Raw genomic sequence first — 25,215 nt, 5'->3', positions numbered from 1 at the left:
GTTTTTCAATAAATTAAGTTCAATAACTTTTCCTGAGTAGACCAAGGGTGCTTACAAAGATTGCCTCATCACATCTTTAGGAGTCTTATGGAAAGATAGTGCCATCATTTCCATTACATAGATGAGAAAAACTGAGGCTCAGAAAGATCAAGTAACTTGCCCAAGATGGAAAGCTTTGACTGAACCCATTTCAAACTCATGTTCTTTGCATACTGTTACACAGTTTCTCAGTATTGTAAGACTTTTGCTGACAAAGCATGAAAATAAACAGCTGGAGAAGGCTTCCACAAAAGCATTGTTAGAATAGCAACAGTCAGAGTCACAGTTAAAAAGGGATCAAACAGGAGCTATAAAAAAGTAACTGCTCCGTGTAAGAAGACGGCTAGATGACTCTACAGGGTTTGCTGATGTTGCTGCTAAAACTTGCAGCAATAAAAACGATTTCACAACGGTGGCCTGAGTCATTAGAAAGTGCAGCCCACTTAAAAGAGGTCAGACTTATAAGAGGCCTTTCTCTTCTCAACCAAGATTTCAAAGGGTGGTACTTGAACTGAATGAACTAAGAGGTGGGATTTTTGTGGAGTGGACGTTATCTTATGTGGACAATGCTGCTTCCAGAACAACAGGGAATTTACAGTCTGAATAACTAAATACAACCAGTATTCCCCAAATCACAGGACCAGGAGGACACGTGACTCGTGCAGTCCTGGCTCTGTGTCCGATGCTAAGAAGGAAGCTACCTTTCTCCTGTATCTCTATTCTCACTTCCAACATCAGCAGCTAGGCAAGGGACCTTAAAATGGTTTCTTCTCTTTTTTTTTCCTCCCAGGTCTATTAGCTGATGACATTATAATGATATTACATGTGTTTAAGTTGCTCCTGGAGACAAAACAAAATAAAATCGAACCTTAAAGATACAACGCAATATTATATGATTATATAAAATTTCAGTCATGGAAAACTGAGCTCTGTGCTACACGCCCCTGTGTTTCAATAAGCTAAATTTTTCAGAATATTGTTACCAACTGTGCTGGCTAGTTTTATGTCAACTTGATACAAGCTAGAGTGACTGAAGAAGAGAGGATCTCAATTAAGTAACTGTCTCTATAAGACTGGGCTGTAGGCAAGCCTGTGGGGTATTTTCTTACTTAGTGATTAAGAGGGGAGGGCCTAGCCCATTGTGGGTGGGGCCATCATGAGCTGGTGGTCCCAGGTTCCATAAGAAAGCAGGCTGAGTGAGCCTTGGGGAGCAAGCCAGTAAGTAGCATGGCCTTTGTATCAGCTCCTGCTTCCATGTTCCTGCCCTGACTTCCTTCAGTGTTGGAAATATAAGCCGAAATAAACCCTTTTCTCCCCAAGCTGCTTTTAGTCACGTTGTTTTGTCATGGCAAGAGTAACCCTAATTAAGACACCAACCAAGGCAGAAATGACAATAACTGAACTCCAGGGAGATGCAAATTTCTGAGTCCCTGTACCTTCTCCCTATGGTTGGAATGCCTTGGCAGAGGAGCCAACCATGACTATTTCAAAGGTTTGCAAAAGGTACTACTTATCCCATGAATATGTTCTGCAGATAGATCAAAGCCAAAAAGAGATAGTAAAAAAAAAATTACTTTGGACAGGAAATAGGTTTCTTATTCATCAAACTATAGTATCAGAAGGTAGCTTAGTAGATTAAGGAACCATGTAAAATACTGATAAATGTGGCTTATTTTCTAAGCTATGCTACTCAAAAATAGCTTTATTCTTTTAAAACAGAAAACCATTTAGATACTTCAAGGTAATCTATAGCAAAGAGCTTCTCTACATCATAGACAACCTGGGGGGTTGGGGAGGTAAAAATGATTCTGTAGAGATATTTAGTCCAGAAGTTTGGAAGACCACTGACAATTTCAGTCATCTGCTAACTCCTCTTCCCCAAAGTCCTGGGACTTCAAATGCTGAATGAGACTGTGTAACAGGAGCTAGGACTCTGCCAATGAGGAACCCTTCGTATACACCACAGAGAATATATTGTTTCTACATACAAGCATGAAAACCACAGGCCAGAAAAACCTTGCTGGCAGACCTCAAATTGAAAGGCAGCATTCTCCCAACACAATTTTCTAACCTCATGTGATGCTAACTATATAGAAAAAAAGATACAGGGTGACAATTTACATATGTACACATCTTTTCAAGTTCAAAGAACTGACGGCGACCGGTATTTGGTCAAAGGCAGAGCAGAGGAAGACCCAATGTGAGGACTTACAATGTAGCAGGGCTCACAGTAGGCCTTCTTCTCCACGGCATAGAAAGGCTGTCCTCGGAGCTTGTTGTTACAGACGATGCAGGTGAAGCAGTCCACGTGGAAGACCTGATCCATGGCAGTGCATCCTGTCCCTTCCCCAACCACGTTCTCCCCACAGCGAGCACAGCGGCCTGGAAGATAAAGGGTTGCTTGTTACAAAGGAATTCCAAGATCCTCCCAAGGAAACCGAGATGAGAGAGACAGCAGGTTCAACCTGTAGCCGCTGGAGACACAGCACTATTGGCATTACTACACTAACCAGCAAACTCACTGCGGTCTCCACTGCCATCACCACACTAACTAGCAAGCTCACCACACAGTCTCCACTGCCATCACCACACTAACTAGCAAGCCCAACACAGTCTCCTCTGGAATAGCAGGAGTCTACCTGAGTCAACTGGGCAGACAGCTAAGGCTCCTGAGAGAGTGATGGAGGAAAACACACGCTTGATGCTGAGTCCAGGGCACGGCCTCTAATCACATACATGTAAGCGCAGGACTCAGGATGTTGGGACTGAAAGGACAATCTACTGAACAGAACACTTCCGGCAAGCCTTTGTCCCTGGAGAGTCTGCACATCAGTCAGCGTGTGCGCTTCATTTCTTTTTCTAGTCCTGGTTGTCAATCCTCTGTAGTTGGCCCTCAGTGATGGCCAGATCACGTGGTAGGTACACACCTCTATTTCCGGAGCACTGAGGCTGTTAGAAAGCTTTCTTCTGTGGAGTCACTAATGTAGCCCCACTCTGACTGCTGCCCATGATCCTAGTTCTGATCTCCGGGTTCAGGAAGCGAGGCTCATCTCATACACTCATGCACCATCTAAGATCCTAGACTCCAGTCAGCACCACCTCTCAGTCTTAGCTTGAACATCATGTAATGGTTCCACTTAATGTATAGGGTTGGGAGTTCCTTAGGCCCTGGATCTCACTGTCTGTCCATTGTTCTGTGAAGCTACAGCATTCTTAAACTGCTTAAGAAAGCTGACACAGCTGTATGTCCATCAGGTTATATTTTAAAGAACATATTAGCATTCTAACAGTCATAGAATATAATTTAGGATAAAATTTTTAGGACTAGGTGTACTTCAGTGATAGAGCATTTGCTTAGTATGTCTAGGATCATGAATTAAAACTACAGGACCAGAAAGAAGAAAAATTAATAAAGAAGGGGGTGGATGGGATTAGCTCGAGTGAGAGGCTCTGTATCTCAATACCCTGGGATTGCGAGGGCCACAGCCACCTTGACCCCTTCAGTTCATGTCTACTAGGCAGAAACAAGACCCAACTAGGTAACCAGAGGCAACTGGGAACATCAATAAGCACCTGTAGGCTTTTGTGCATAGACTAGCTTCGTGGATGGCTGACATTTTCTTGAAACTCTTCTATCAGCTCATTTCTTATTCATGACACTCTATGTGGACATATTACTATTATTCTTACTCTAAAGATGAGGAAAGTTAAGTTACAGAAAATATTTAAATAACTTCATGCCCAAGCAGCCTTGAGTATTGCCTACTCCAACCCCACGGCTCCATTGCCCGTTCTGAGCTCTGTATGAACATCAGTGCAGATTTGGCATTATGGAGCATTATGGAATGACTTCGCACTGGAGAAGGCTTTCAGCACCCCATCACATTGGACTGACAAGCCACTTCACACTCAGAACTGGGAGGGGTAAATGTTTCACTAAGAAGAGGTAAATATATTTCTCTCTGATTGCACTTGGTTCTGGAAATATTCCTTTGTATTCTGTTGCAGGATTGGAGCACATCTTTAAAAAATTAAACAAACAAACTTGAAGTATCATCAATCAAACACTGGGAAGAGTTCAAGTTTAAAAAAATGGACTGCCTCTGCTACAGTTGTATTATTGTGAAATTTCCATGTTGTGAAATTTATGTTGTATTTTTTTATATTTAATACAATTATGATATTTGTTATATGGTTTGTAGTTGTTTTCAAATAAACTTCTATCCAAGAGTTACATTACACTTATTTTTTAGTATTAGACACAGAATTAGAAATGCTCCTTTAAATTCATGTACCTTTTCTGCTAATAGTAAGAAAATTAATTTCATTTGGTACCATTTTTGTGATTATGCTGAAAACAACAATACCCCTTTTCCAAACCTTACTGGTTTACTATAAAACTGAGTATGCTCTGTTTGAAAATTGATGATATACATCTGAGAATTTCTTGCTAACAAATGACAGTTGATTGTAGAAAACATATGGAGGGGTGGGGCAAAGAGATCAATCCATGTAAATATTATTAAGAACCCACTGAATTCCCATGAGAAGTATAATTTTATAATATAAATTAAATATAAGTATAAATATAATATAATATAAATAACACACTTATTTTTCTATATTAACTTTTTCTTTCTGTAAGTCAAAAGGATCACTTAATAGAATGCTGAGAAGCACATAGGATCTAAGAAGTATACTTTGCCAAAATAAAGATGGGATCATGTGATGCCCACGGTGGCTGGCTCGGCAGCAAAAGTAGCTGATTGGGTTTTGACCATGTATGTTCAAAGTGCAGTCTATGACATAGAGCCCGAGCCTATAAGGCATCGGCAGAGCTGGACATATCCTCGGTCTGGAACACCTTTAATCACTAGCTTACAGGAAAAGCCTGCTCTGGAAAGGAAAGTTTCAGTTTTCAATCTACCGAGCGGACACTCCAAGGGTCTGCTCTTTGTCCAGTACGACAGTCTGCTTTGGTGTGACAGGAAGAAGTGGACTAGTCACCATCTGTGCTTCTTACTGTGACTATGACACCTCATGTGTCCAACAATCCATGACAACATGTGCGGCGTGCTGTAGGAAAAAGTGCTATAGAAATGTGCAAGGGAAATCACCTCCAAGAATACTCTGGAAGAGGTTCCTGAGGTAACAGGCAACTGAATTCGACCTTAAAGCACCGAATGTTGACAGGTAGAGGTTGAAGACAAAAAAACACTGCAGCTTTTTCCACAGAAAGGATGAATATCTGTGGCTTACTGGAGGCAAAACACTGTAGTGCTTGGTGATGGCACAAAGTTTTGTCTGCTCGCCACAAAGCAGATGGCCTGCATTCCCAGAAACAATTCCCTCTTTATGTCTGGGGAATATTCTTCCAGAGTAGGTCAGGCTAATGTGCTGGACCCAGACATGACCAGTTCTGTTACCCCCTGTATTTTTCCTGTTCTTGGGATAAATTAGGGACACCAGCCTCAAGGGCAGCCAGTCTGGCACCTGACGATTCACAGGCACAGTAAAAAAAAAAAAAACAGCAAAGAACAAAAGTTAAAAATAGCTCTACAGACCAGCAACAGAGAAAAGGTGCCCAAATGTTCCCCCTTTACATTAACAAAAATGTACAAACTGTTCCTTGGAGAGGGTATTGAGAGTGCAAGGCGAGCACCTGAAGCCTAGGGTATCCTAGCTCCCCGTGGGACTTAGGCTATACCTTAGCGAAAGCACACTACAACCGTGACGCCCATCTTTTAGACAAAAGTCTCAGTGCTTTTAATAGGTAAGGCCAGAGGAATGTTGACAGGCTTCAAGGCATCAGGGCATGAAGGAAGCACAGTTGAGTAGGCCCCAGGAAGCAGGGGCTGTGACCCCCGGCCAGCACACAGGGCTTCTAAGCAATGCTTAGCAAATCAAATCAAGCAAGGGCGGAGGACCAAGAGCCTACACACATACCGAAAGTTTTTTATATATTATTAATGCCTGTGGCCAGCTTCGGGTCCTGTGCACCCTTCTCCTCTTTCCCATGGGCAGCGACTTCCTTAATGTTGATGAAACCAATGATGTAAATCAGGTTTCCTTATCCTGGGACACTGCAAGGGCTTCCACATTGTTCTGAAACCCATGGTTGTCTTACTACTACAAACAGAAAGGCCTTACGGGAGTCTTAATAATTGGGCTAAACTTGGATGGCCAGATTGGATTTCAAATGGATAATAGGCAAGATGTCAGTAGAGAGTGGAAGTCTAGGAAGACCAACAGGCTGAGCAAGTACAGGTTATGAGTATCCAGAATTACTTTCATGCTTGGAGTTTGTGTTTACTTTATAACTTGCAAACAGAATTTTACGTAAAAACACTTTCCTAATAATCACTGTATGCAAAGGGCATTTTCCAGAAAGTGTGTAAGGACTCTGCTCTGTTCCTCACACTCTGCTACCCTCCCCTTTCCAGCCCTTATCCCCTCTTGTTAGTCCCTTTGTTATTGGGCTGGCTAGTTTTATGTCAGCTTGACATAAGGCATGGTCTGAGTGGAAGGAACATTGATTGAGAAAATTCCTTCACTGGATCATGCTCTGGTGGAGAATTTTCTCAATTAGTGATTGATGAAGGAGGGCCCATCCCACTGTGGATGTCGCTACCCCTGCGCTGGTGGTCCTGGGTTTTATAACAAAGCAGGTTGACTAAGCTACAAAGAACACGCCAGTATGCAGCAACCTTCCATGGCCTCTGCATCAGCTCCTGCCTCCAGGTTCCTGCCCTGCTTCAGTTCCTGTCCTGATTTCCTTCAGTGATGAACTCTGATTCGGAAGTGTAAGCAAAATAAACCCTTTCCTCCCCAAGTTGTTTTTGGTCATGAGGTTTTATCAAAGCTATAGTAACCCAAAGACAGCTATCCCAGACAGTTTTATTTCTATTTTGGCTGTGTATATGTATGTGTACATGTATGTATGTATGTATGTAAAATCTAGGAACCAAAAGTTAAAAAAAAAAACATGAAATGTCTTTCAGAGAATTAATTAGCTTGATAAAATTATCTCCAGTTGTATTGATTTTCCTACAAATCATTACTTCATTCTTCTTCTTCTTTTTTTTTAAGTGAAACATGGGCCATAGAGGAATGCTGCTTACTGGCTTTGCTCCCCATAGCCTGCTTTCTTTTTCATTTTTAAAAACATTAATTAGTTAATTGTACATTTTAATTAAAATATAATTATCCTACTTCCCCATCCCTTTCCTGCCTCCAGTCCCTCCCTGGCCTACCCCACTCTCAAACTGATATCCTCTTTTTCTCTTTTATTGTTTTAGACACACACACACACACACACACACACACGCACGTGCATATCATCTTGTGTCCATTTTTGTTTGTGTGTATGTGGTTTCAGGGCTGACCACTTGGTACTGGATAACCAATCAGGGGCCCATCCTGAGAGAGGCTGGCAGTTGCCCGACTCCCAGCATTCACTAGTTGCCCATAGTTCTTTGTGTAGTGGTGGGGCGCTGTGAGAGTGAGATTCTTCACTCTTCTGCATTAGCAATTCTATTGATAGCCATTGTTCAAGTCGTACTTGTTTTTTAATTCACTTATTTATTTTTTATGTACATAGGTGTTTAGTCTGCATGGATGTCCGTGCATCACGTGGTGTGCCTGGTGTCTGAGGAGACCAGAAGAGGGTGTATCCCCTAGATGTGGAGTTGCGGGCCAACGGTTGTGAGTCACCATGTGGATGCTGGAAATCAAACCAGGGTCCCTTGGATTAGCAGTCACTGCTCTTAGCCCCGGGGCCATCTCTCCAGCCCCAACTTTATTCCTCCTCTATTGACTGACACCTAGGTTCGTTTCATAAATTCTCTGTTGTCAATAGTGCTACCCTAACCATCAATATGTATGTGATATGCTGCCTTACAGTCCTTGAGGTAAACTGTGAATAGCACTACAGTAACCATCAATATGCAAGGATCTCTGTGATATGCACAGTCTTTGAGGTGAGTACCCCACAGGTGGGAGAGCTCTGTCACGGTAGACACAATATTTCTACACATATTGTTATCTGAGAAACTGCGGTACTCATTTTCAGAATGGCTGAAACAGGTTACATTCTTGATAGCATTGTAGGACGTCTCCTTCTTGTTCACATCTTCTCTAGCACTCATTGTGATTTGTTTTCTTAATGACTGCCACTGTGATGGAGGTAAAATGGAATCCCACTGGAGTTTTAATTTGAATTTCTATGATGACTAGTGAGGTTGAACATTTTCCACATTTATTGTACATTTACATTTAACTTTTGAGAACTGTCTGCTCATTGCATTAGCCTACTGATTGTGTCATTTGATTTCTTATTATTTAGCTTTTTGAGTTGGCTGTATATTCTAGATACTAATCCTCTGTCAGATGTATAGCTCTACCCTTATGATGAAGAAAAAGTATAGACAGATTGCGTATTCTCAGCCCGAGAGATCGGTATTGAAAGTTCAATCCGAGCCTAGGTAGTCTAGAGTCTAGTTAGAGTCCGCCCACCTACTAACTTTGGAAATTTAAATCCCTAAACACAAGTGGCCTGACAGAATGTTCATGAAGCACAGAACACACTTAATAAAAAAGATTAGCCTGTCTTTTGGCCAATGCAAGTTTCTTCTCGAGTTAATTTCTACACATAGGTATGATGCAGTCCCACTTTTAATTCTGAAGCCATCCTCTTTAGCATCAATTTCATGGTTGATCTGTTAACAGAAAAATTGACACTAACACCTATAGTATCAACCACTACTGGAACATTTTTATTTTTGAGGTCTGGTTGAATTTATTCCCTGGTTTCTATCATGAAACTCTAAATTACCCTTAGCTCCATTCAAAAGTTAAATCAGTCCTCTTACTTTAAGATTTTGTGGTAGAAAATATTCTAGTTTAACACTATGGGGGTGTTTCTTTGCAGGTAGTGTGTGTCAGAACCTTGTAACATGATCTGCTCAGGACATCAACAAGTGTTCCTTACATTAATATAGTGCCTTGCAGCCTTCAGAAACTTTCTTATACGTCGATGCAGTGGAACCTTCAATAATCTTTTAAGGCAAAATTCCAAGAGCTACCTTCATCCCAACAAGGAAAGAACTGACATGCCAGAAAGTTTAGTGACCTATGGAAGGAGCTGGCTAAGTGTTCAAGGTGGGATTTAAGACTATTTGAATTCATGTCTCAAAATTAGCTCCAGCAAAAGAATATACTACAAATGAGGTGGACCCTGTGTATGTGACCTATAATAAACACGTAGACATGGATAGATGAAAGAAAGCACTCTTTACAGATGGAAAACTGAGACTCGTCTTGTTAAGAACAATTAGGTTTTCTAAAATGTTTTTTTTACATTCCATTTCACAAAAGGAAGTAAGCACTGAACACACACACACACACACACACACACACACACACACACACACACACACACACACACAAACAAAAAAAACCCCACACACTTTGTGAAATTATCTTACTGGTTGATTTCCTTCAAAGTTGCCTTATTAGTCCTTTTTATCTTAGATATATCTTATTATTTATTGACTATGTCCTCTCCAATACTCAGGTTTAGCCAATATGATCATATTAAATCATATTAAAAGGTCAAAGGGTATCTCCCTCAAGGCCCTCTAAGGGGATTTTATGCAGCATGCCACAGTATAATGAATGACACACTAACTGGGTACCATCTGGGAAGGACACAGGGGCCTTGACAAGTCAACAGAACCTTGCCAGTGTCTTGATGTTGGAAACCCCATCCTCTGGAGCTATAAAGAAAACTCTGTTCTTTACAAATTATATAGTCTCAGTTATTATATCATAGCAGCATAAAACAGACTATAACAATGTGTGGCTACTAAAAGATCTCTGCCTTAGTGTACCTGCTCCAAGGGGAGATACAAACTTAAAAATCATAAAAAAGACAAAAATGCAAGTTTTAAGTATAATCTTTTGAATTTCTGATTCATGTGGAATTTTACATAAGACAATGAGTTATCCAAGGAGTTCGCATGGAACAAGCTCATGAATGGTTGGGAAGTAGGTAGCAAAGCTGACCTTTGAGTGATCAAACAGTGATCTATGAGTCAGCTAATATGACCCTTACATGCAAGGCTAGGACTAGTGGCAGGTGACAGTCTCAACTGGCACTCTCTCTGTAGGAAGTCAATTAGTCTTCTTGTCTATTTAGAGACCAAATGTCCAGAACGTGCTACTGAGAGGATTCAGATAGGCCCAGAATGTGTAGAGCATTGACTGTCTCATTCAATTTGCTTATTTATAATACAGAATAAAGGTTAAGAGAGAGGTCGTGACTTGAGTAAGATTCCACAGCAATCAATGGCAGAGCCAGGATTGAAATCCAGGCCCTTGGGTGCTCTTGCAGGCTGTGCACACCCCTCCCAAATATGCTACACCCCGTATTAGTGCCTTTGTACGATCAGGAGCAATTACCTGAGCATGCGTACTTTCTCCCTCTCTATGATGAAAATGTTTCTTTGTAAAAATAAATATTACCCGGAACACTGCTGAGTCTACAGGGAAGATTCCAGAACAAGTTAGGCTCTTGCACCATCAGAGCCAGCACGACCGTTTCACTTTCCTCAGAAACAGTTTGGAACGCTGCAGACTTATCTGCTGTGTTCTGAAAACTGGCGAGATGGTGGCAGTCTGGGAGGGAGTTCTGAGTCACGAGCACAGGTTCCAGGCCCTGTTTGGCCACAGCTGCTGTGAACTAACTGTCTCCCACAATGTTGTTGAGTAGTCACTTGATGGAAGGGTTCCCATTTTGCGCTTTTCCTTTAAATGAACATAAATTACATGGAGTATTTGCAAGGTTCTGGGTAGAAGAATTGGGTTTGGGTCTAGATATAGCATACATATGACCTGTGACCTTAGGCAAGTTACTTCACCTACTGGAGCCCCATATAATACAAGAATATCAACCTTAGTCTGAGAGATCTGAAGGTAGTATGGAGAAGAGTCTCTCTCTCTCTCTCCTTCCCTCTCTTTTTCTTTCTATACAATATACACACACTTATGTGTATTATAAAATATGAATTCCTCTAAGATACATTGTTATAAATATGGAGATGGAACATATACACAAGAGTAAAATGTACATATATATCTAGGGCTTCCATTAGGGGACCACATTGTAGGAATTTCTATGGTAAAACTGAGTGAAATGTAGGGGTGATTTTGAGGAGGCCAGTGCCTTCAGAACACTAGTGGTGCCATTTGTATTCACAGTGGAGTGGGTAAAATAACGCCACGCAGAGCTGACCTAAGATGACCGTGTCAGAACTCACAGGCATGGAGTCTCCGGACCTCAGCCTTTCCACTCATGCGTCTCTGCAAAATCCTCTTTGCCGCACTGCCATCTGTATCTGATTCCATCTCCGGCACTTGCTTAGCAACACTGAGCTCTCCAAGTGCTGAAGTGACGTCTAGGGAACAGTTATTAATATCTGTATGTATGCACACAGTATGTGAAAATATGCAGGATTCAAAGTGATTAGTGTATTACTTGGAGGTAATACTTCCCACCGGGACTGCGCTCCTGGAAAACGCTCTCCCAACCGCGACTGCTTGCCGTCACCCGCTATCACTCACCGGAACATTTGGGATAAAAATGGTGTCGATTTTAAGGAAACACACTTCTCAATTTCTTTGTTAACATTTGAATAAAACATGAGAAGGTTTCTATTTCCCCCTTCGCTTTCATTCAGAGAATAAGTCCCTTCACGATCTTGCTTTGTATGTGAGAGAAAATAGTTGTCCTTCTTTGCCACCTTCCGACTGGCAGAATCACTTGGTTGTAAATATAAAAGTTTAAAACTATTCTAATGAACTCCGCTGGCACTCATATTTTCCGAGCTGCATACAAATGCTTTGTAGAAGAAAACAGAAAGAAATCACCAGGGCTGATCAATCTGAATGAATATCAGAGAGAGAGAGACCTGCAGAAGAAAGGCATCGAAATTCTATAGGAAGGACCTGGTTGGGCCAGAAGGAACACTTTATGAACCCATGTGAGACCTTGGGATAAGGAACATTTCCTAGGAGTCACAGACCTGTGCTGATAACATCCTCTTCTCCAGCTTTCTGTGGCTATGGTAAACAATGTGACCAAGAGCAGTTTGGGGAGGAAAGGGCTTACTGCACCTTATAGTGTACAGGAAGCCAGGGCAGAAACGCAAGACAGGAACTTAAAGCCGGAACTACAGAAGAGCGCTGGCTTCCGGCTCACCCTCCGCTGCCTCTCTGTGACAGTTTTTGCCATCGTGACACAAACATACACACACATGTCTGAGAAGAGGAAGTCCCTGTGGAGGAACTGTCTCCGTCAGACTTGCCTGTGGGCACACCTATGGGGCCTTTTCTTGAGTAATGATTGATGGAGGAGGACCCAGCCCACTGTGGGCAGTGCCATCCCTGGGGAGGTGGGCCTGGGCTATATGAGAAAAGTAACCGAGCAGACCAGTGGCCGAGCAAGCCAGTGAGTAGCATTCCTCCCTGGCTGTGGCTTCAGACTCTGGCCTGGGCTTTTCCCAGCGGTGGACTGTAATCTGTAAGGCAAACAAGCACTGCCCCCCGCGCCCCCCAAGTTGGTTTGGTTTTGGTCGGCAACGGAGCAACAAACTAGCAGTTTCCAGTTTTTCTTTCCTTTCTTTAGATGGGGTCTTACTATGTAGCCCTGGCTGGCTTGGAACTCATTACATAGACAATGCTGGCCTGGAAGTCACAGTGATCTGCTGGCTGATGCTTCCTGTGTATTGTGATGGTATGAACTGGAATACCTGGCCAGCTACCACCCTCCTAAATGACAGAACATCCCACAGTAAGCAATGCCCCCCAACCAGCCCCATCACCGACAAAATAGATACATGAATCAAGAGTTGTTTTAAGGACTTCTTCCTACTTCAGCTTTTTATTCCAACATACATTTTGTAAGATAAGCACATAAACTGAATTACATCAAGACTGACTAAGGTACAGAGAAAATCACTCAGTGGCAATGTCTGTATAGCCCTTTCAAGACTCCGCATTTTCAAGACAATTGTGAAAATTATGAAATTAAACAAACAAGAAAACCTGGAAATGGCTATGTGCTATTGATGCTAGTGAATTACTTCTGAGCAATCCCTCTCATGTCAAAGTCGCTCCCATATTTAGGCTATCATGTTCAGTAAACACAGCTAATTTTACAAGATGACTAATACCCATGTGCCTAATAACTAGAGAGCCAAATCAAAGGTCCTCCCTTATTGAGCTTATATGAAGCTCAGAAACCATGTGAACGCTTACAGAGAAACTAGTAATGTTTTCTTGTATCACTATGTGATATTATTTGAAGTTCATCTTGGGCAAGAGTTACACCGGGAGTGCAAAGGTGAAGGTCTTTAGTGACTATTTGGACCGTCAACACAGTTTGGCATTGTCAACATTCGACGGAGTTCAAAGTGGAGATAGTTACAACAAATACAGCTTGCTTTATTTCTGAAACAAACTGTGCACATATTTGTGGCCGTCCTACTAATTAACCTGTAGACTGTTCCTTTCATCTCCTCAGTGTGTTATTCTCCCCCTAGTTACAACATGTTGGGGTTATTTTTTGCCATCTGGAATATATTCAAACTGTTCTCTTATAGGCACCGGAGAGAGAATGGTACAAATGATTAAGAGTCTGAAGAGTCTGACTTTGTAGAAAGATTAAAAGAGCTCTATATATGTAACACAACGAGGCAGGAGGATGACTAAGGAGTGCCATGATGACGGTCTATAAATACTCGGAAGGTGTAAACACTGAGGAATAATTTAGCTGGCTGCAGGTGGTACAACTGGGAGAGATGGTGTCTCGGAGGAGAGAGATGATGGTTAGTAAGGAAAACTTTAAGAGCCTCAGATGCTATCCACGGGATGTGGGAAACTGGAACACGAAGGGCAGCTACAAGAGCAATGCGATGGGAATCCCAAGACATGGCTTGGCTCTCTCATCCACAGAAAGGTGGTCATTTGGCCAGCACGGGCCAAAGAGACAAAGAGTCTCACTTTTATAGGCTAGTATGTGACCAAGGAAGATTTAGAGGTTTCCCAGTGTTGCTAAAATGATGGATGAATCCCAAGAATCCGGGAAGTCCTACTACGTGGTACAGGGACAAGGACAAAATGCATGAAAGAGTGGAGAGCCCCTCCATCTATCTTGTTTATACCATCGTTTTCCTTAGAATAATTTTTGAGGAACTTACCACCTCCAAAAGTTTGTGTAAGAGATTTACTGAGTTAGAAAGCTTGAACAATGTACTTTAAGTAATTCTTATTCAAAAGATCCTAGACTATTTAGAATAGCTATGAAAGTTATACTTGCATGAAATATTTACTGACCTATTTATGTGGCAGCCTAACAGAGACAGCAGGAACCGCCTTGCATGGCTTGGTAAAGTGGGTGAAATACTTCCCTCGTTTTCCACATATACTGAAGTTCCCACTTAGTTTTCAAAGCCTACGTCTCCTTGCTAAACCCTGTGTGATCAGCTTCCTGTGCACAACCCAAGCCCAGTTTTGGAGAGAATTTCATTCTTACCTGACTCTTGTGGTCTTTCTATGTAGCTCCCTAATCATGTTCCACATGTTCCATTTTGCTACCCTCCTAGAAACTACATTCAAAATACAACTTTGAACACAGGATTGCTAAAGATGCATAGAAGAATAGAGGAACACTCATTCAATCTCCAGGAAGACTGAAAATATTTCAACAGAACAGTTATTGTGCATGTAGCAAACCCTCTTAAAGACATGTAGACAGGATAGATAACGTAGACTATATACACTCAAATGGACAACTGTTAAGTGATTACTATACAGATCAGGCACTGGAAGTCCCTAGGAAGATAAAGATGAATGGGGCCTGGCATCTGCCTTCCCTATGGAACCAATCAGATAAGGCTTAGAAGGGAGAGAGTGGATTCCCATTGAAAACTAAGTTGGAACTTTAGTATAAGGGGAAAAGATGGAAGGCACAAAGGACTTTAACACATCGTGCAGCCAGTGAGAGCACCTAGCGGTCAGGACCTACTGGTGTGGGAGACGGGAGGGACTGGGCTGCAGCCATGGACCCAAGGCAGGCCAAGGAGGGTTTTCTACAGAAGACTAAGCAATACCAAAATTACCAAATGGATAGAAGTGACTTTAAGCCACAGCCATACATGATTATATACACGTTCTAATAACATCTCCAGACATGAACTGGAGGAAGAACTACAGAGGAGGAAAGAGGTTGAGAAATGAGTTTATAAGCCACTGTGATAGTCCTGCAAACGGAGGAAATCGGAGTGGAAGAGAAATAATGCTTTCTGCCTTTTATCCGCCCACCTACCAGCTAAACCTTATCTTCTCTAATCTGCAGACTAAGACAGAGAGGCCCCGAAAAGTTAAATCTCATTTACTAACACACAACCAACCCTTGCCCATTAGTGACATGCTAAAAACCATGCTGCTATGACGCCGAGTTATACAGGCTGGTACCAGCAGCTGGCAGTGTGGTTGGGGAAGAGGGAGTCATTTAAAAAGTGTTTCAAAATGCAAAGGACAAGGGCACAGACTGAATGGACAAAGAAGGCAAAGTGGGGGGACAGCTTCCACATTCCCACTGTGGACATAGTTTTGTGGGTGACCAGAGAGGTGAGCATAACTAAGGGCCCCTCACTTGTGCATGTTTATGTGCCTTTGCCTGAGACAGAATGGGTGCGTATGTAGGCAGGAACACTTCTGAATATTCATGACTGTGATCTTGTGTGTATGGTGGTAGTTCGAAAATTGGAAGTAAAATATTAAAACTCACCATGAAGAATGGTATTGGAGAGAGAAAACAAGCTTTATATCATCCAGTTCCTACTAGTGTACAAATGCCTTCTCATTGCTCCAATAGTTGAGTTGGCAAAGAGAGAGAAACACACACACACACACACACACACACACACACACACACACACACACACACACACACACACACACCAAACAAAAGACTGACCTGACCAGATTCAAATAGAAATCTGGTCCTCAAAACAGCTTAGGTACCTAAATGAGGCTACAATCAGAATGGGAAACTGGTCACTTAAATTCGTCTACTCAGTGCATTCCTGTGTGTGACTGGCTTTCCTTTTGCCCTTTCTTCAGAAGGAAGGCTAGACAGGCCTTTGGAGATGTTGAGAAGAGTGCCTGGGAATCTTACAGGTGGGATGCTGCCTCAAGGGAAGTTATAGGGAATCCCATTATTTAAGAGTCTCCTCCAGCTTTGGAATTGCCATGACAATCCCCTCCTACTGTGCTTTAGTGGCTGATTCTCAGGGAGAAACAGGTGAGGTGCACTGTGCCCTTTACCTAGCAGATTCACCTGTATCACACAGACTAGGTGGCAGGCCAATATTCTACTGGCTAGTACGTCTTCATACTTTCCCCTTCACAGACCCACTCAAATCAACTTTAAACAGGAAAAAGGAGAACACAGACTCCATTTCCACTCAAAGACCTCTTTAACCACATGCCTTTAACAGGGCATAACCAACCAATCCCTACGGCCTCCTTCCTGACCCACGAGTCACCAGAATCCCTCCATTTGATCCCAACCTTGTTCATGACAGTTGAAGTTACTCTTGCAATTCTCATGAAAAGAGTGTACTCAGGCAGAGGAAAGGTCCCAATCCCAAGCACAGGGAGAAAAAACAGAAGAGGGAGAATGAGTCGGCTTCTTAAACCCCACGTAGAAGGGACTGGAACAGTTTCATCAAGAGACTTCACTTAGGTAACCAAGGTGAACTGTTCAGTTAGGTTTGTGCAAGCAAACCTTAAAACATCCGAGGGAAACACAAAAACATTTCAAAGCAGGTCATGCTCACAACGTCTTCATGAATGTCATTAAGTTCTTATTCTTTTCTAACGAAGGCCCAAATGGTGTGTGCACATGAAGACATTATGCAGTATGGTTCACGCTGACACAAAACTGATAACCCTCACTTAAATATGCTTCTGCTTTCTGCAAAATACACCACAAAAATAGACTTCATGCTATTTATTTAAATAAGCTAGAATTTACAATTTATTTTATTTGTGTGTGTGTGTCTTTTTGCATGTGTGTGAATCATGTGTGTACAGGTGCCCCCAGAAGCCAGAAGAGGGCATTAGATCCCCTGGAACTGGAAGTAGGAGGCTGTGAACAACTCAGTGTGTGAGTTAGGAACCACAGCTGGGTCCTCTGTAAGAGTAGAAAGTCATCTTAATTCCTATACTATACTTTTGAGCATATTGCACATGTAATACCTGAGTCCATTTTAAGTGAGCATTTTGATTATTTTTAATAGCCGTATAAGGCTATAGCTATCACCATGCCCAAGCCAGAACACGCTTCTACGGCCCTACATCTTTCTACTGTTACTGCTCCCTATCCTCAGCAAGCCTCTGTTCTTTTGCACATTACCATCTTCTTTCCTATCAGAGATGTGTCCTGTTTTACTGTGTAAATATGATGCAGTTCGTCCCTTCACCTACAGATGGAGGTGTAGGTGAGAGGACTCTGCCAGCTCTTCTCTATCACAAACAAAGCTGCTATCAACTGTTGTGTGCAGGTCTGTGTGGAAAGGGGTTTGGTTTGCTTTAGGCCAACACTTAGGAGAAAATCTGGGTCGTGCTGAATGTGTGCTTAATTTTTGAAGATACGACGGAGGTGTTTATAAAGGATCCACTGTACTGTGCCCTCCCAGCAGTGCATGGGAATCCCAGACACGAAAGTGTCTCAGTTCACCCGTGGGACTGTGAACTGCTTCAAATCTCCTCCACTTGAATTTGTTCCTAAACCCACGTGCAGGGACTTCGTAGGAATTTGCTCCTGGAAGACCACAGATATGGAGTATATTTTCAGTTGATTATTAGTTTCTTCAGAAAAGTATCCATCTAAATCTTTTGCCCACTTTTACATTGTGCCCCTTTGGTTTGTATGGAGTCATAAAAACACTTTCTATAGTTTAGACACATACATTTTTTTAGATGCATGCATGCGTATTTTAGATGCATGGCTTGGTATTTCATTTTTCAATGGTTTCTCCTGGAAAACAGACTTTAGAATTTTCTGCTTTTCCCTTTTTGAGGACAGGGTCTTCTTACAGAGTCCAGGCTGATAGGGATGCAATTTCTGTTCCTCTTGTCTTAGCCTCCCATGTCCCAGGACTACAGGCTTAAAATGCCATGCCTACTTTCTAGAATGTTGATGAAATGGAATTTATCTTTTTCTTTTGTGGACTTTTTAGTATATCATATATTAAATCTTTTACTGCCCTGAATTCTTAAGAACTTTCTGGGAGTTTGTATTTCATAAAATTTCATAAAACTTTATAATTTTGGCTTTTATATCCAGTTTTTGATCCAAAATACACATAAGACTTCTATAATTTAAAGTAAAAAAAACATCACCAGCAAAATAAAAGAACACTTACATCAAGGGAGAGATATATCATGTTCATGTTTGGAAGTCTTTTTAAGGTGTCAATTCTTCTCATTTGATTTATATAAGTAATCCTATGGGCTTTATCCATATGAATTGACAAGTCACTTCTAGAATGTAAAAGGATACAAACATTCCAACCAATTTTGACAAGAGTAACAGAGTTGGAGGATGTTTTGTCGTCAGCCTCTACCTCCACTAAAAGGAAAGTGGGACAAGGAGATGCTATGTTGTTCAGGCTGGTGGTATTGAACTTGTAACATTGTTGCCGTAGCCTCAAAAGTAGGGGAAACATGTATCCCCATGTCCAGCATGCTAGAAGATGTAAACTGTCTGAAACCAAGATTTCCTGTAAGGCACAGACAACTGAGGCAGGAGTATTGATTTGCACAGACAGGTAAAAGTTTCAAACTTGGCAGGTGGTGGTCACAAATGCCTTTAATCCCAGCACTTGGGAGGCAAAGGCAGGTGTTTCTCATGAGTTCCAGGTCAGCCTGACTTTCATAATGAGTTCCGTACAGGTAAGAGCTACAACAGCGAGACCTGGCTCAAACAAATGAAAACTAACAAAACAAAACAAAACAAAAAACCAACCACCATATTGGGGCTGGAGAGACGTCTCAGTGATGAATCGCCCTTGTCGCTCTTCCAAGAGGACCTGTGTTCTGTTCCTAGCATGGCAGCTGACGACTGTCTGCAACCTTGGTTACAGGAGACCCGATGTCTCCTTCTGGCCTCTGTAGGCACTAGGCACACACATGGTGCACGTGTCCCTTTAGGCACATATAAATAGTATAAAACAAAAAAAAAATTAATCTTTTGTAAAAGTTTCAAATTTAATTATGTAATACTTCTCTCCAGAAGGGCATCTGTCAGTGTATCCTTATGAGGTTGTTTTTTCTCAAATCTGTTTCTTTCCTAAATATAATTGTGTATGGACAAAGGATCAGCAACAGATTTTATAATTTATCAGTAGATAAGAATTAGTGCTTCATTTTTATATTAAACAAACATAAAAAAACCACACTATTTTCTTTAGCTTAAGTTTTTTTTCATACAATATATTTTGATCATATTCCTCCCATCCTCAACTCTTTCAAGATCCTCCCCACATCCCTACCTACTCAACTTACCAAACCAAAAAAAGCACATAAAAGATTCAGAGGTGATTTTGTGTTGGCCAACTACTCCCAAGCATGGTCCTGCCTTGGATGCTGGTTGATGTACCCAGTGACACTTAATTGGACTAATTTTCCTCTCCTAGCTGGTATCAATTACAAATAGTTTCTTGGTTAGGGGAGGAACTGTGTGTCCACTTTCTGGTCTTTGTGCTGGGACTCTGTATGGTTTGAACTTCTGTAAGTCTCGTGTGTGCTGTCACAGTCTCTGAGAGTTCATACATGCATCAGGCCTATTGGGCTTGGGAGAAACTGCTACCTAAGAGTGGTCCACTGCCTCTGGCTTTAACAATCCTTCTGCCTTTTCTTCTGAATACATTCCTGTGACTTGAGGGAAAGGGTTTGATAAAAACATCCCACTTAGGACTGAGTGATTGAGAAATTCACCTTCTGCACACTCTCAAGTTGTTGTTGGTCTGTATGTCAATTACCATTTATTGCAAGAAGACGGGTCTCTGATTAAGACTGAGTGATGTGCAGTGCAGTGGTGGTACATGCCTGTAATCCCAGCACTTGGGAGGCAGAGGCAAGTGGATCTCTGTGAGCTTGAGGGCAGCCTGGTATACAGAGTAAGTACCAGGAGAGCCAGGACTGTTTCACAGAGAAACCCTGTCTCAAAAAAACAAAAAGAAAAAAAGAAAAAAACAAGATTGATATGCCGATCCATGAGTATAGCAAAACATAATCAGAAGTCATTATACTGCTATGTTCCTTTGGCAGAATATAGTTGTCTTTTCCGAGGGCCTGTGATCTATCTAGTCTCAGGTTCTTGGCCACTTTAGCAGTGTCAGGTTCGACCTCATGGAGTGGGCCTTAAACTCAATGAGAAAGTTGTTGGTTACCCCATAACATTTGTGCCACTATGGCACCTTACATCTTGCAGGCAGGTCATTGGTGTAGGTCACAGGGTTTGTAGTTGGCTGACACTGATGATTACTTCTCTTCCAGTAGCATGTAAAGTACCTCCCAGCGCCAAGAATACTAGTCAGGAGGGGCAAAACTTCGAGGTGGCCATCAGCTTTACATTTCCATGTTCAATGACATAAGTAGGTGTGTTCAGCAATACCATACTATTTTTCTAGTGGTGGGAAATGCCGAATCAGTTTGTAACTTACACTCACTAAAACTGAAAAGCATTTTGTTATGATGATGTCATCTTTCATGGGTCACCCCAGAAAGCTATGAATCCCACATCCTGCTGAGTACATCATGCATGTTTAACTGTCTAATGACAACTAGAAGAAAAAGATTTGAAATGGTCCCCATCATATGAGCTCAGCTTTACTTTTCATTCTTATTATTAACTGTGCCTGAAATATTTTAAGTAAGTTATGTGGTCTTAAATTATAAGCACTCTTTTTATAATGATGTTCTTTATTAATAAGGAAATATACCTTCTCTAATGCAGTGAAAAAAATTTTCATAGTGGATTAATGTGGAAGAATAGACACACAATTAAATGTATTTTTTTTGTTAAAACTGATATAGGGTATTTGATTTGAATCATTATGCTTTAATGGAAAATATAAATGTAGCAGAGCATAAGATACAGTATTTTCTTGATGGCCTCTCAACTGAGAAAATGCCTCCATCACCTTGGCCTGCAGACAACTCTGTATCATTTCTTGATACGTGACCAATGTAGGAGGGCCCAGCCCTCTGTGGGTGGTGCCTTCCTTGTACAGGTGGTCTTGAGCTGTCTAAAAAGGCAGGGTTGAGCAAACCACAGGGATTAAGCCAGTAAGCAGCATCCTTCCAGGGCCTCTGTTTTGGTGTCTGCCTCCAGGTTCTTGTCCTGCCTGAGTTCCTGCCCTGACTTCCCTCAGTGGAACTTTATGATCAAACAAACTCTCCCTTCCCCATGTAGCTTTTGGTCATGGTCACGGTCTTTATCAGAGCAACAGGAAGCAAAGCAGGGCACCTGTTTACAGCTTTGGTCATTCTTCATTGGGTTGTTCATGAAGCCCTTCTTCCTATCCCCAAAGCATATATAACTTCTCCCTTCATCAAATTACTATAGACATTTTAACAGGCAATCAAGTTAATTCAGTGTGTGCTAAAGATAAACATGTAGCTGGCTAATATCAACCACTAGCTTTGGAGTTATAAGCTTACAATACAAACTGTTCATTTACTTATGTACTTCATGGGGATCTCAGTCAATGCCTGGTATCACAAAGAATTCAAATCAATATGCACAGGGGGAAAGTCATCATTTCTGAAAGGTATTTAAAAATAACAAGACAGCAATTTTTAAGAAAGGAGTTTGACATTTCTACCAGATAATGTTTTCAATAGCAAGAGTTGCAAGGTACATTATTACTTGATTTATAGGAAGTAAGCCTTACTGATGTCAGGGCAAGGAATAAATTGAATACAACTTCATAAGAAAAAAAAAAAACAAATACGGGGACTGGAAAGTTGGCTCACTGGTTAAGAGTGCTTTATTGCTCTTCCAGACAACTGAAGTTTGGTTCCCAACACCCACATCAGACAACTCACAACTGCCTATAAGTTCAGCCTCAAGGTATTTGATGCCCTCTTCTGACCTCTGTGGGCACTTGTGCCATGTGACACACACACACACACACACACACACACACACACACACACACACACACACACACATGCATAAACAAAAGAATAAATCATTTTTTTAAAAAATCAAGTATAGATTTTATAAATATATAAATATATATATATTTATATATATATATATGGATATATTTTAGGGAGCTTCTACAGTAGTAGGTTTTCATATACTTTTAGAAGCGACCTTTAGTGTACTTTAGTGTAGGTTGTCCCTCCTCACAGTACCCCCTTTATCCTTCTCACCCATCCCCTTTCTTAATCCTCCGATTCTAGTTTCCCCTTTCTCTCTCCATAACACTACATTCTATTTTCCCTTCCTTGGGAGATCTTCTCTAAGAAATGGAAACACATCCCATGTTCATTGATTAAAGAATCATATTTCCATTTTGTCCATACTGTGTATTCAGTGCAGTTCCTATCGGTCGGTCCATCATCTTGAAAATAAAAGTAGTCCCAACTTCTCATGGAGTCACAAAAATAATCCAAGTTATAAAGCAATCTTGAGAGGAAGAAGGAAGAAATTCTACATGCTGACTGCAAAGTTTTAGTGGAAAAAAAAAAAAAAGAAAATCACACCAGTGACATCAAAAGAGACGGAGAGGGCAGGAGAGTAGACTAGAAAGGTCTAGAAGAAAGCCCACACAGCCACCTTCCCTGAGGATGCTTGCTATTAAAACTCCCCTTGACAAATGGTTCTTTGCTGTTTGAGAAGTTCCCCAGGGAAGGAGTTTCCAGAGGTTCTCACAATAATTAACTTCTACAGCTCCCCATCACCCCGAGGACTCTGACTCCCCAGAATCACAGGTGGCGAAGAGGAAACTCATTGTTTCTCCCTCCGGAATTGGAAGTTGTCCAAATTAGCCACGGGGCAAATGCCAAAGTGTACAGGAACCCCAAAGCTGCTCTGAGCTTTAAAAATACCCAGTTAAGTAGAGGTATTCAGTGTTCTGAGTTTACAAAATACCAAAGTCAGCAATGGACTGGACCAGTTTTTCTCAATGCCCTGTCAAGAATTTGTATGTTGATAATAAATTTCAAGTGGTAAGTTTAAAAGATTTAAAAATACATATAAAACATAACCAAAAAGTTAAAAATAACCTGGAAACAAATTTCTAAAAAATTCTCAGATGGAAAAATGAATCAAAAAACATTTCAATAAGTAAAATAATATTAAAACCCATGGGTCACATAGAAAACCAGAGGTGTGTGCTCTAATTTAAATGTAATTAAACTAAAACAATTGAACTAACTCCCAGGCTATGATGTTGCAAAACTGAATGAGGAATTAAATCAAAGCACTAAGCTGCAGGAATTAAGACTAATATTAAAAGTAGTGAGTTGGGAAAGTATCACACTTCGTAAACACACATAAATGCACACATGCACACACACACACACAAACATCTCTTATGAAAATTTAACTCAGAAGGCAAATGGAAAAGCTGTCAAAGTAAATTAGACAGACAAGAAAGATTTTAAAACTGTAAAGGACAAACATGCCAACATCAACATGCTAATAGAGTTGAAAACTTTGATACACTGTATGTTAAATAAAACAAGCCCCACCCCCCAACACAGCAAAAATGGAAACTTTCAATACTCTCATAATCAATGAAGGCGTCAAAGAGTTGGTCGTTGACGCAGTTCAGTAGGTGTTTGGATGCAGGAGCAGGGGAGGTCACACTGATCCTGTCACACTACCGATGACCACTGAGAAATGGAAGCAAATGTGGGCTGTACAACAGCAATCAAAGTATCAAAAGAGAAGAACAATAACAATAAAAGTTATGAATTCAACGAAAGGAAGAAATGCTACTTTAAGAGAGCAAGGTTAATTTGAAAATTGATTTCAGGGGCTGTGGAAGTAGCTCAATGGGAAAGAAGGCTTGCTCTTTAAAAGCCAGGCGTGACCATGTGTGCCTATCACCCGAGCACTGGGAGGCAGAGACAGGGGAATCTGAGAGCTCATTGGGAAGTCATCTCATACAAACGTGAGCTTGTAGTTAAGTGAGATAGAAGCCTGAGATAGAAGGAGTCATCCCTCTAAGACCTGTACCCTCACATGCATGTGCCCATCCTCATGGCACACCAGCAAAAGAAGAAAAGAGAAACTCTTTTCCATACAGACTTATGGGGCAATATGCAGACTGTACATTATTATTCAGAAATGTCACAGACTCCTTCTGAGGTTTTACTGAAACATGGAAACATTTACACATATATATAAGTATTTAGAACATATAAACACACACACACACACACACACACACACACACACACACACACACACACACACACACACCACGAACATGCTTGTCTTTTTTGTGAACGAAAAAATTTCATAAATTAGACTGTGGACTCTTGACTCCAAACCCATTTTCCAACACCACACACAGAGGAATGGTCCCGCATAGATCATACCCACTCATGGGTCAGAAATGAGCTTGAGATGCAGAGTTGGGCTATGGCCCAGGAAATCAGCCAAAGTGTAGCGTTCGGTGACCAAGAACTCAGACCCAGCCACTTACAGCCCATTCCCAAAGTGCTGCCCGCCTAGCTCTTCTCTCACCCAAGCAAGGGGAAAACTTTATCTTTAAAGCAAAATACAAAGTGAAAAGGAGCAGAATGTAGAGTGCCCACAACCCTGGGATCTCAATTTAAAGAATATTTTCACTTATTTTCCCCAGCTTGATTGATTGGTACACCAACATTCTGGAGGATGCACCATCTCCTTACTTTTTGACAATGCAATCGGATTCAGGCACCTTAGAGAAGTTTGTTTCCAACCCCCTCCCCCACCTTGGATTTTGTTAATGACCAATCTTGCTTGATATGATGTCGTGTCTGACTGGCCTTAAAGCGGTGATGAAATCACTGTAGCTCATGGGAGAGTGGCTTCTGAAA

The 25,215-nt window shown here is 41.4% G+C and overlaps 1 protein-coding gene across 3 annotated transcripts in view; it reads right to left on the bottom strand.

Annotated features, from left to right (window-relative positions):
• The window catches only part of Lpp (LIM domain containing preferred translocation partner in lipoma), a 615,165-nt gene that overhangs the window by 104,763 nt on the left and 485,187 nt on the right, over nt 1-25,215 (bottom strand). For all 3 annotated transcript variants that reach the window (XM_052753866.1, XM_052753868.1, XM_052753867.1), the window contains exon 9: nt 2,252-2,421. In XM_052753866.1, the coding sequence (XP_052609826.1) occupies nt 2,252-2,421 (170 nt within the window). The remainder of the gene's footprint in view (nt 1-2,251; nt 2,422-25,215) is intronic.

The sequence above is a fragment of the Peromyscus californicus genome, unplaced genomic scaffold (genome assembly GCF_007827085.1).
Source record: "Peromyscus californicus insignis strain IS unplaced genomic scaffold, ASM782708v3 Scaffold_25__1_contigs__length_3188244, whole genome shotgun sequence".
Taxonomy (NCBI): Eukaryota; Metazoa; Chordata; class Mammalia; order Rodentia; family Cricetidae; genus Peromyscus; species Peromyscus californicus.
This window is presented reverse-complemented; position numbering and strand designations above follow the sequence as displayed.